The 13151-nt window shown below is 55.8% G+C and overlaps 1 protein-coding gene across 7 annotated transcripts in view; it reads right to left on the reverse strand.

The window, feature by feature from the left end:
• The window catches only part of ERI3 (ERI1 exoribonuclease family member 3), a 128140-nt gene that overhangs the window by 18566 nt on the left and 96423 nt on the right, over positions 1 to 13151 (reverse strand). For all 7 annotated transcript variants that reach the window (XM_036859651.1, XM_036859688.1, XM_036859670.1 and 4 more), the window contains one exon: positions 6673 to 6772. In XM_036859651.1, the coding sequence (XP_036715546.1) occupies positions 6673 to 6772 (100 nt within the window). The remainder of the gene's footprint in view (positions 1 to 6672; positions 6773 to 13151) is intronic.

The raw sequence follows: 13151 nt of genomic DNA on the forward strand, positions 1-13151 counted from the left end.
AGTCCGGTTATCTCCCATCTGTGGCTGCTCCTAATCCCCCAGCCCAAAGGAATCCAATGCAGCCCCTTATCTGCCCTGTCAATCACTCCATCACCGCCCAGTGCTTGGTGGGCACCGCACGCCCTCGCACACACTCAAGCACATGCTCACACATGCACACACACGCACACACTCACTCCGACTCTTGCTCCAACACTCCTGCCCACCCCCAGCCCATTACTCCTCTGAGCAGGAGCAGCCAGCACGCAGGTCCTGCCAGATGGATGCAATTTGCATAATATCAGCAGCGGAGGCTGCAAGATCACCAGGGGTCAGGGCGCTGACATCCCCGCACAGTCTATCTGCAAGTGCTAATTTGGCCAGCATTGATCTGTCTTTCTGATTTCTTTGTCATTTACGTCTGCGATGGTTTGACAGGAGATACAGAGAGAGACAAGGGGAGGCCAAGCCAGGCCTGGGGCTAGGAAGGTAGGGAAACAAAGATTGTACTTCCCAGTGCATCTCACACACACAGACATACACCAGAACCTCCTCCATCTACCTGTCACTACACTCATCCATCCGTCCATCCATTTTTCCATCTGTGGTTGCTCCTGAAGACTAGAGCCTGGTATCTGGCAAGGACCAGTTCCTCAGATGTCCTTGGACTCCAAGGGTGCCAGCTCAGGGCGGAAGGCGTGAGCAGCCCTGAGCACTAATGCAGGCAGGCCAGTGGAGGCCCTGTCAATGCCTGGAGACTTATCCCTCCTTGTGGCTGGCCATCCCCTGGCTCCTCACTTTCTCTGGGACACACTAGAAAGAACTGGACGGGGCGGAGGTGGGAGGTGGTGTAGGGGAGTGGTAGTGCTGGGGAAACAAGCACACTCCAGCTGTCTCTGACGCCTCCTCATAAGGCAGCTGTGCTGACTCCTCCCCTCCCAGCCCTGAAGATGGCCAAAGCAGGGGGGAGGGGGCGAGGCACCCCTCTGCCTCTCTGGGACAGGGCTATCATGTCTGCAGAAGCCTCATATCAACTCTTCACCACCCTCAGGTCACCCAAAGCCCAGACTGGGCTCTGACTGATTCTAAAGGCCCCTAGCTCAGCCAGGAAGCCCAAGATCAGATCGGGTCTACATCCTACCTGCTGGACCCTTGGCCAGAGTCCCCACATTCTCCCCTGCCTTGGGAGGAGGGTTCACCACAGGGATGGGGACGCTGCCTGGGCAGGAGATGTCATGGGGGAGGGGAGGGGAGGAGAAGATGGGAATTCTGGGAAGGAAGAGCCCACTGCAGAGAGGTGGGCATGGTCACTCTGTCAAGGGAGGCAGAGGGGCTTAAGCCTTCCAAGGGTGCCCCCCAGTGGCTCTGTCTTCGCCCCACCTCTTTCCCTCGCCACGGCAGCAGGAGCAGGTGATCAGAAGGAACTCCCTGCTGGGCAAGAGGGGGGCTGGCGTTTGGTGTGTGCTAATCCCGGGCCGAGGTCTTCAGAGGGACCGGGGAACTTCAAGGAGGGAAAGGCAGAGCTGTACTGCAGACGAGCTCATTAGCCAGCACCCCACCCCCCCACGAGGAGGAGGGCGGGCAGCCCAGGGAGCGCGGCAGCGGAGGCGGCAGAGAAAAGGCTGTCACTGTCCTTTCTTCCTTTTGGTACAAGCATCTCCCTGAACCAACGATTCTCCTGCAGTGACACCTCTCACGGGCGCTAATGAGATCCATGTCACAGAGCTAATGTGCTCTGACTGGACTCTGATAGACACCCCACTCCTTCAGGGGAGCCCACAGGCCAGCACTGCCCCCCAGGGCCAAGCCCCACCTGCCACCTGCCGGCCCGCTCTCTTGCCAAACTGTGCTGGGCAGCAAGCTCCTGAGAGAGCCCACCCGGTGTCGGGCCATCCCGTCTCACCTGGAGCCTTTGGGGCCCCCAGTCCCTGAGCAGAGAGGGTAAGCAACCAGGGCAGGACCACCTAGCTGGGCACCAGGGAAGGTTCCGACTGTTCTCCCCGCCTGTGACACCAGCAGTCTGTGGGGCCTCTGTGTCCCAACAACAGGGGAAATCTGACATTTCCTGTGCAGACTTCCAAAAAGAAGGAAGGGAAGGAGGCCCAGGCCCCGCCCTTAGAGAGGTCAAGTACGTAGGGCCTGATCATTACGTATAACTGGGGTCCAGGGATGTATTCTGTGCGCTCACAGTGGGAGGGCCAGGCAAGATCCCCAGAGCAGGGGGCCCCTGGAATATGGGCAGGATTTTCCTGGGCCACGAGGTGGAGAGCAAACAGAAATCACAGTGCAGAACTAACTGTCGGGGTCAGGAGGAGGCTGGAAGCCAAGTGTTAGGGCCCTGGCTCCAAGGGCGACTGTAGCAGGGTGAAGGGTGGAGATGCCCCCGCCCCTTTCTTCCTCAGGTGCTGCTACCGAAGATTGTCAAGACCTGTGTGTTTTACACAACACTGAGGGAAATGCAGAACGTGAGCTTGTTTTCTTCCTCACCATCTCTGCTGGCAGCACAAAGCCCAAGACCAAAAAGGTGCTCCTAGTTCAGCACGGTGGTGAGAACACAGGCTTTGTGATCAGGTGGACCTGGGTTTGAATCCTGGCTCCTGTGTGACCTCAAGCAAGTCACTTAACTAAGCCTGAGACTCCCAATCTGTAAAATGGGAACGATAATGCCTGCCTTCATGAGAATGTGAAAATTAAATTAGCGACCCCAGGTAATGTGAGTGCCGTGCTGACCACTTGCTGAAATGAAAGAAGGCCCACTCAGCAGTCCCCTCTGGAGGCTGCCCTGCCTCAGAAGCCGCCCGAGCCAAGAGCGTTGACGGAGCCCGCTGACCCAGCCAGTCAGCAGTCCTACAAACGTGCAGTCCCCTCACCTACAACCTGCTCCATGCCACCCTGCTCACCAGGCTCCCAAGGGCAAATCCGCCCCCCCAGGAGGAGGCGTCCCTCCCTGACCACGAGCCCACTCGGACAGCCCCCGAGCCCCCTCTCTGCCTGGAGCTCCATCCCTGAACCCTACTTCTTCCTCAGTCCCCAGGGCCAAGCCCTCACCCCATCCTGGCGACCGTACCTGTGAGCTGGGTGGGGGCAGGGCCCTGTGGCTGTCATCTCCCAACGCACGTTCAGCACCTGCCACAGCTCCTGACACACAGTAGATGCAAAGCAGACGTCCACCACCTCCCTCCCCATGGCCACTGCCGGCCCTGAACTAACCACCACCTCTCCCACATGCCTTATTACACACACCCACCCCCCACGCCCGTGGCCTCCCCTTCTGCGATTTCTCCTCACTAGTCCTCCCTATACAAACTCTCAGATGGCGCTGACTGGAACCCAACTCTGACCAGGTCACTCCTCTACCCAAACACCCTGCGGCTCCCACTCAAACACCTCAGCCGGGCGCACCGATCCCAGCGGGCCCCTCCCTTCCACAGCCTAGGCCCCTGCCCTGCCAGGCAGCCCAAGCCTCCAGCACGCCTGCCCCCTTACTCTGTCAGCGCCTCCTCCACCCCAATGCTCAGCAGGAGTCCCCGCCAGGTAGGCCCCACAGGCTTCCCCTGCCACACATACCTTAGAAGGAGACTCAGAAGATCCCTCCAGGGCCCAGGGTCCTCGGTGATCTGCACACCCCACCACTGCCCCCCACGGCATTGTGGGAGAAGCCAGCAGCTCCTGGAGAGGGCCAGGCTGTGGGGTCCGCAGAGCCCTTCCCCAGCGTCACCAGTGCCGCCTCACCTCCCAGCAAGATACATACCACTCCCCACTTCGGGCTGGCAGCTCCTCACACAGTTAATTAGCACCATGTCACTGAGGACCAGCCTGAGTGGCCAGTGACAGGAGCTGACCCCTGACCCCAGGGCTGGGAAACAGTCCACATCAAACTCTTACAGCGCGACCCTTTTAGCACGCACAGTAACTCGGGGCACCGCCAGCTGAAGCTCATTAAAGCTGTCTCTTTGGCGCGAGGGCCATTAACCTCACCGCTCAAAACCCGCACCTCCCCTCCCCGCCTCTCCCAGCCCAATTAATGCCCTGCATCCACCCCCCCTCCTTCCAAGCACCCTCACCCACACCTCAGAGCCAGCCAGGAGCTGGCAGGGCAGCCCTCTTCATTCACAGATACAAGGACCAAGTGCCAGGAGCCCCCAGTGCCCTGGGGAGACCCTGACATGGGCAGAGCGACACAGGAGGCAGCTCCTTGAGCAGCCACTGTGTGCTCAGACCGCACAGGCCCTTCACACAGGGGACCTCGCTGAGCTTTCCCAACAGCCCGGAGAGGCAGGTAGCATTGGCCCTTGTCTAAGGTCACGGGGCCTGAACTGCTTCTGGCTCCAAAGCCCTGACTTCATTGTCACTCATAGCCTTGGGCTGTCCCCTGGGGCCCACCCAGATGGAAAAACCTTCTTCTCTGAAGAAAGAGGGAATACTTCAGGGGTCCCACCCCAGAGTCAACATGGGTGAACCAACAAGAATGACATCACTGAGTCCCAGGAGGCAGCAGAAAGTGGGAACAAGGAACCCCTTCCTCTCACAAACACCCCCAGGACAGATACACAGAAGCAGGGCACCCAACTCACGGCTGCGTGGGGTGCATTAACGCAGTCCTGCCAGCCCCTCCCACCAGGCAGACTCAGTTTCTGGCAGCTCCTCCTTCCCTGGGCCAATGCAAGTCTTCTCAGTGGCCTTGGTTCTCTGGTCCCTCCCTTTCCCGTCACGCTTGCACTGATTCATCCACTCACTCACTCACTAACTGTCCATTCATCTACCATAGCATTTGTTGAGCACCTACTTAGAACTAGTGTGTACAGCACCAACTGCCTCACTGATTCTGGATCAGAGCTCTGATCCTGTCCTTATCTCACTCACGAACTTCCTGTCTCCTCAAAACCTCACAAAAAGCCACACCCTCTAACCTGGCATTCAAGGCTGGCTTGTTCCCTATTTATTTTCTAGCCATTTCCTAACCCAAATGTCCCACTCCAGTCACGGCAAACTACTTGCAGACGTCCAAAATTATCCTCTCAGCATGTCAGGCTTCCTCCTGCCCTTGGGCTTTTGTACACACAGTTTCCCCAAAGTGGAAAACCCTTCCTCCATCTGCCTGCCTAGCAAACTCCTATTCATCCTTCAGGGATCCCCTGACTCAAGTCTCATCTTCTCTAGGAAACTTTCTGCTGACCTCCAAGGCCTATCAGCTTGCTAGGTTTGGGGTCTCCTCTAGGCTGTACAAAATAACTCCTGTGGGAGGGAACAGCAGTGGTTGTGGGGTACTCCCAATTCCCCAGGCCCGTTGACCACTTTCTCTTTCCCCCTGGACCCCAGGAGAGCCTTGGGGGCCAATAAGAATGATATGGGGCATCCCTGAAGTCAGTGAAATGTAAATGAAGAAGTAGAAGCCACTTGGCAACTGAGGACAGGGGAAACCTCCCCTGGGGCAGCCCAGGAGTTTCTATCACCACCCTGAGTACCCTGGGTGGCAACTGCCCAGTTCAGTCTCTGTCTCCTCCCAGGATGTGAGCTCCCTGAGGACAGGAACATCCACTCAGCATGCCCAGCTCTACTAGGCACCTGTGATGTCCGCAGACAGGATTAGGGGCCAGTCTGTAGCAGGTGACTGGACCCTTTCGGTGTTACCTTGCCAGTCCCCTCCCCCTCATACCTCCCCAAAGGTACACAGGTTATGATAATGTCGTAGCACCACCCAGGGACACCCCTGCTCCTCCCCACTTGGAACAAAGCCTATGCCTGTCAAGTACTCTGCTTGAAAGCATTTGTATGCACATGTGTGCAGATGCACACACAAAATAAGATACACAGAAATGAACAAACACACTTTCTGATGGATACACATACAGGCTGATGGTTGCTTCCATACACAGACAGGTGCCCCCAGGAAAATGTATATAGATACACTGTTACACATACACACATACACGCATCCCTCAAAAAAGATACACATACATGGACACATATAAACCCCTAGACAAACACAGAGACATGCAGCTGAAGGTGCCATTCACACACACACACACTCACAGACACATATCCACAATGATATATAAGAAGCTAGCAGAGCCTCCAATGCCTAGAACCAGCCCCCTCCCATGCAGGAATCCCCCTGAGGGTGCACCCCCATCTGGCACCCCACGTGGCCCCTCCCAACCCAGGCACCGCTCAATGGAGGCTGCTGCTCCTACGGGGGAGTTCAATACCCTGTGGACAGAGCCATCGGTCAGAAGGACCCTGACTAATTAAAAGCTGGTGAGGTTTAAATAATTCATCTCCTTAACTCCCATTGATCGCCCAGTTTAGTGGCCACAGACTTGAAACAATATTAAACAGCCTTCTCTAGCTCCACGGGGGTTGGGTAAGCTGACATGTGCCCACCCCTCTGAGGACATCACCCATCAGAGATGCAGCCAAGGGCAGGATCCCTTGGCCTGAATCCAAGGCCACCTGTGACCCACCCAAAGCCCAGACCCCAGCCTCCTCTTGAATATTGTTTTGAGAGATCCTTTCCAATGGTCAGATTCCACTACTCCCCTCACTCCACCCCCATTCCCTGCTCCCCCCAGCTAGGGAGAGCACCTGGCTGGAGCACTGAATGAGCCATGGAACCCCTCTGTGTGCCAGGGGACTGGGGCATGTGGGCAGGGGATGGACCGAGTTGCCAGAGGGATATGTGGAGGGACTGACCAATGCCGCTGTGGGGCCGGCCTATGTGTTGCAGGCTGAGGCCCTTGTTCATGTCTAGAAGTCCATTCTTGGGCCAGCAGCCCATGGCGAAGCTGTAAGCCTGGAAGACAGGAGGCAAGAGTGGTTACCAGAGGCCCTGACCCCTGACCCAATCCCATCACTCACCAACACCCCCAGCCCCCCATGTCTTCCCAGCAAGGGCTTACTCTCATCATGCCACTTCATGAGAGTCCCCTTGCTGGGTCCCCTTTCCACCGGGGCCCCCTCCAGAAAACCCCTTCCTTCTCCACAGCTCCCTTTCTCCTGGGCGTCTCCCCATCAGAGGCCCCCGGCTCCCATGGGGTGCCCCTCACCAGGCTCCTTTCTACAGCTCCCATTTACTAAGATTCTCCTGATCAGGACCCCTCCTCTCATAGGGCATCCGCTTCACCCCACGCCCCCCCTTTCCAGAGTCCCCGGCCCTCTGCTGGGCCCCCTCCCCACAGCATTACTGGTCACAAAGACTGCTGTCGGAAGGGACTTGGAGACCAATATATCCAGACTTCACTCCACAGACAGGAAAACTGAAGCCAGAGACCAGGGCGCCAACTACCTGCCTGTGGTCAAGTTGCTTTTGACCTGGAGGCAGGCCAGACTGCGGAGCTGAGTGCCACATGGGGGCTCAGCTGAGGAGGGGTAAGCTCACCTGGCTGACTCAGGCAGCTGTGAGGGGAGCATGTGAAGTGTGTGTGTGTGTGTGTGTGTGTGTGTGTGTGTGGTGGGGAGCAGATCTCGCTGAAGGTCAAGTGCTCACTTATGCATATTCAAAGCGGCCACCCATCGATCTGTACTTAATTGTTTTCCTGGGGTTGGGGAAGGAAGTGCTGGGGGTATCGATCTGCTCAGGCCCCCAGCACTCCATTGTCCCCCTCTGTCCCCTGGCCGCCACCCACCTCCATGGTGGGGGGGCGGGGCACACGTCAGGCCAGGGACAGCACCTTCTCTTACATCCCTTACAGGCTCCATGACCAGATGTCACAGATGAGGAAACTGAGGCCAAGAAGAGACTTATAAGGGTTAGAATGTTATTAAGTGGCCCAACAGGGATTTAATTCCTGTTCAGCCTGCTAGCAAGTCCCAGGCTTCTACCAGTGGGCTTGCGAGGCTAGTTGACTCTTCAAACATTGCCCATCTCCTCACCTTAGAAGTCCCCAAACACCAGGCTGTCCTCCCAGGGGCAGGAAGGTGACAGCGTGTGGGACAGTGGTCAGTGGGAATGAAGCTTGGGTGAGTTTCCAGAAGCTGGATGGTGAGTCCACTGGTGGAACTAAGGTGACTGCTAGCCATGGTCAGGTAGGCACTGCAGAGCCCCCACCCACCACTGGGCCCAGGAGGTCCCCATCCCACTATAGACTGCCTCCCAGTGGAAGAGTGCCCAGCACGGGGTCAAAAACGGAGGACAGGAGGCTGGACACACAGGCTGTGCCAGGACCAAGGGGCTGGGCAGAGGTCTAGTACCCTTCCTTCCCAGCTGCAGGAACCAAAGCCTCAGCCCCTTGGGCACTGGGAGGCTAGGAGCCAGTGTACTTCAACCTCAGCCCCCTCCAAAGCCACTTTCCTTGACCACAGAGGTACCAGCCACAGCCCAACTTCCCAGCGAACCCTCCCACCCTTCCCCAGGCCACAGCTGTACCCACAAATCGGGGGCTGAGCGTGAGGCTCAAGGACAGGGGAGAGGACGCTGGCTTGGAGCCAGGGCAGAGCTGGGACACAGGCAGCAAGGAGAACAGCCAGTGGGCGGTGCACAGCTGGAGGAGCTGCTGAGCGTGGTCAGGGCCGCGGCTGGAGCGCAGTGGGCCAGAGAGCAGTGGCGGGCTGGCTTTCAAGTACTTTAAAATCACTTACAAAGGGCGGATTAAACGATCAGAAATTCCATTTAATAGGACAAATAAAGAAATAACAATCTACTCTATCAGCCTGGAGAAGGCGAGCTGGATGGGTTTTTTTCCCCCTCTAAAAAGGAAAAAGGGAAGGAAGGGGGAAAAAAAGAAGGATAATGTGTGTTTACTCAAGCAAAGAAAAAAATATTTAAGTGATGTCGGGGAGAAGATTGCAGTAACTAGTGAAGAATAACATCGTCTACTTTGCTGTCAAATCACACCCGAATTTCAGTAATAGATTCTCGGCTGACACTCAATTCAATTCGAAGGTGATCCTGCTTTATCCCAGCCCATCAAATATTAAACACTTGCATTAGCAGGTGCTGCCGCTTCCCGGCTTAAAGCGGCGGGCGGGCGGCAGGGCTGCGGAGGCCCCTCTGCTCCGCTTGCGGCTCGGGGACAGGGCAGCTCAGCGTTATCTGCACGTCATCCTGAGTCTTATCGCAGTTAAGCGGGAAGACCACTTCAGATAACATTAGGCGCTTGCCCCGATGCGTCACCATGATTAGATTATTATTATAATTATGACTCCCCAAGATCTTCTGCAGACGGGGATGTGCGGAAGCGGGGTGGAGGGCAGCAGAGACCAGGAGGGCCAGACTGGGCCTGGCTGGTCCAGGGCAAGCGGGGACCCACGGGGGGAAAACAGGGGTACGAGGCAAGGCGGCAGCCCGGTCCCGCCTGACGAATGCCTTTCAGGAAGGGCAGTCTAGCTTGTCAGAGCCGAGGCGAGATGAATTGGCGTCTCCACCACGGCCGCGGGTGTCATGCCGCACAGTTTCGTACTCCCAGATAAGGCGTGATAACCAATTGCTGCCGTGACATGGCCTCATCCAGCATTTCCTCAGGGGGGCATGGGCGGGGGGAGGGGAAGGCACGTGCACATGGGTCTGCCAAGCTCCTAATAAGAGGGATTTAATATTTACAAATGCTGCTTCCAGCGGGGCCTTCACATACCAGCCAAAGTCCAAAATGATATTAAAAACGGTTAATTAAAACTGCTCTCCTTCAGCCTGGGCTCTCCCCCTGCTGTCCCTGCTGAGAACCCTGGCATATCTCCTCCAGGTACTGCCATGCACCTCTGCAGAGCTGAACCTTCAGACGTGACCACCTGCCTCGTGGAACCCCCCCTAGGCACAGTACCAGGGCACAGCCCCACAAGCTCCCCTCAACTCCTGCTATCCCAGGTACCCCTCAGGCACAGCCAGCAGAGAGCCACCCAGAGAACACAGGGTCCTGTCACAATTTGTGCTCCTATCAATGTGTGGTCTGCATCTTGCATCTGCTGCCCCTGTGAGCCTGCACCCACATGCCCACCACCCACAGCACTCCATTCTAAAGTCCCTCCCCTACTCCCCCCAACCCCAGATATATACACCATCGAGCACGAGTACACACACCCACCAAACTCTCCCTCAGGTGACTCAGCCCATCCTTCCATTCCCTACTCCCTTCAGGCATCCTCCCTAAGAGATTACATCCATCTGTGAATCTTAGCAGAGCCTTCCCAGGAGTCCAGCTCAGGGCAAGGTGATGTGGGCTATATCTCAGAGATTCTGGCTGAGAAGTCAAGGCTGGGATCAGAGAACCACCAGAGCAGGAGGATTGGGGAGGCTGTCCCCTGTGGGTTGCCCACAAGCACAGTGGAGAAAGACAGGCCCATGAGGGGTTGGAGATGGCTAGGAGAGCTTCCTGGAGGAAGTGGTACTGGAGGCACCAGGAAGAAGACACAGCAAGGACAAAGGAGAATAACAGGAGCAAGCTTGATGAGAACAGGCAAAGGCTGGGGTGTGGCTGGGGCAGCCAACGTGGGTGGAAGGAGAAAATATCTTGAGGGCTGCCTCCCAGCTCTGTGCAACACTGGCCGCTGTCATCAGTCAAGGGGCCCTAATATTGTCTACCCCCTTTCTCCCACCTACTTCCTATCCCCACTCCCTCCCTCTCTTCTGCCAGCCTTTGGGGTGTGGGGTAAGGGACCCAAAAGCTTTCTGACCCTGATCAGTGCTGGGCAGAAATTTAAGAGCCAAAGCCTGTGCCTGTGCCCCTTTCCCATTCTGGTTCCAAATTCTCTGGGTGCCACTTCTCTAGCTGCACCTTTCCCAGCTACCAGGGCCCAACCTGCCCATCTGTGGCTTCCTGGCCAGAGGGTGCGGCAGGTGGAAGGATGACGGAGGAGTCCTATCCAGGGCAGGTAGAGTCAGGGTGAAAGATGCTGGGCCTCCTAAACCACCCACCCCAGCCCTGTGCCAGGCAGGCACACACACTTTCCTTCCCCTGGGCTGCTGTAATTTCCATGCGCAGGGAAGCAGGTGCCGAGCTGTTCCCGGCTGGCTCTCCCCTCTCGCGGCTCTGCCCGCTTTGGCTGCTGCCCCATTAGCTTAGTGGCCAGCCATCTGCGACGGGCCTGCCGCGCAGCCCTGCTGTAGGCGCGGCGGGTGGCCCCCTGTGTAACAGGGAGCTTTGCCATTAGCGCCTTTAATATTCTGACACCTCAGCACAGCCTGCTATTACATGCAAACGCTGATCGCCCTGTGAAATTACATTGCTGGGCCCGCGAAATGGAATCGTGTATAATCAGCCTCCTCCATGCACTGTCAGTCCCATCACAAACACTGCGCCCGGCGGCTTACGGGGGCTTAGCAGCTGCGACAAGTGTATTGGGTTTAATAGATGAAGTAGCCCTCATCGGCAGCAGCATCAGATCCTTCAAAGAGGAAAGAAGAGGCATCGACAGCTGCTAGGGTGTCTCTGCCCACCCATTTGCTACCTTACCAGGGCCCTGAGAGTTGGGTGGACACAGAGTGGGCAGGGCAGCGGCTGGGTCTAGAACCCAGCTCAGACCGCAAAGAGAAGCACAAACTGCTCTGCAACTTCCAGAAAACCCAGAGCCTGCAAGCTGGCAGCAGCACATCTGACCCATCCATCCTCCCCACGAGGTTACCCTGTGGGCCTAAGGCTGAAGGGCCATTTCCCAAGAGGAGGAACCAAATCAAATCACTTGCCTTCCCCATAAACACCCAACAGGCAAAGATATAGAGGTGATACTCTGGAGGATGGGGGGAGAGAGAGTCTGACAGACATAACTACTACCTAACCTTTTCTTTAACTGGCCAGCACATCTATAGTTGGTGAACCAAGTACCAAGGCAACAAGTATACATGAGGATGGCGTACCCAGCAGCCCAGGCCTCATGGAAAGGCAGTGTGTTCAGGCTCAGGCGCTGGTTCCCAATTCTGCCAATTATTAGCACCATAACTTTGGATGAGTTATTAAACCTCTCTGAGCCTCAACTTCCTGTACTATAAGATGGGATGATAGTTCTTTCTCCCCGGTATACCTGAGGTCACTCAGGAACACCCACTCTCACTGCCACCTCCAAATATTCTTGGTGCCATCACCCAAAATGCAGATTGCCTTTGAGAATGCTGGTCCCTCTCCCTTTTCCAGGTTCAGCTTAACACCGATCACGGCAGACTGTATTTTCCAGTGACTGTCATAACATTATCTTCCATCTCATACATGCTCTTCTTGCAATATGACTCTGATAAACCCGCCATCAAGAGGGGGAGTCTAGGACTTCCCTAGTGGCACAGTGGTTAAGAATCCGCCTGCCAATGCAGGGGACACAGAATCGAGCCCTGGTCTGGGAAGATCCCACATGCCGCGGAGCAACTAAGCCCGTGCGCCACACTACTGAGCCTGAGCTCTAGAGCCCACGAGCCACAACTACTGAGCCCATGTGCCACAACTACTGAAGCCCACGCTCCACAACAAGAGAAGCCACCGCAATGAGAAGCCCACGCACCGCAATGAAGAGTAGCTCCCGCTCGCCGCAACTAGAGAAAGCCTGCGCGCAGCAACAAAGACCCAACGCAACCAAAAATAAATAATAAACAAATTAATTAATTTTTTAAAAAATCATAAAAAAAGTGGGGGAGTCTATACCTCTCCCTTTGAAATGGAGTGGGCTTTTTTTTTTTACTATTTCAACCAAAACTGTAATGCAGAAGTAATGTGATGTGATTTCAAGGCTATTTCAGAAATGCTGAGGAAGCTTCCTCCTCACTCGCTGGAACATTTTCCCTGGAGCCCTGAGCTGCTTGTAAGTGGTAAGACTGCTCCAAGGCAGCCATGCTGTGAGGAAGCCCAAACTAGTCCACAAGGAGAGACCACATGGAGAAGCCATGAGACTAGGTGAAGAAAGAGAGATGCCCAGCCAGCCCCCAGCTGCTCCACCCACACACTGTGCCAGCTCCGGTCACTGACCACAAATACATGAGAGAACCTGGGCCAGAACTACCTAACTGAGCCTTTCCTGAATTCCTGACTCATAGAAACCACGAGAGATAATAAAACAGCTGTCGTTGTTTTAAGTCACTAAGTTTTGGGTGATTAGTTATGCAGCAGTTCTGGAAAACTAATGCCTACTCACTTCTGGATACACTGTGTCAATACTTTCAACTTCCTCTTTCTGGCTGCTTCTAGACAATTCTTCCTCTCTCTCTGGAACCTCATTCCAAATCATCATCACTCTGGGTAACTTCAGTATCTACAGGATAA

Source organism: Balaenoptera musculus, chromosome 1, assembly GCF_009873245.2.
Source record: "Balaenoptera musculus isolate JJ_BM4_2016_0621 chromosome 1, mBalMus1.pri.v3, whole genome shotgun sequence".
Taxonomy (NCBI): Eukaryota; Metazoa; Chordata; class Mammalia; order Artiodactyla; family Balaenopteridae; genus Balaenoptera; species Balaenoptera musculus.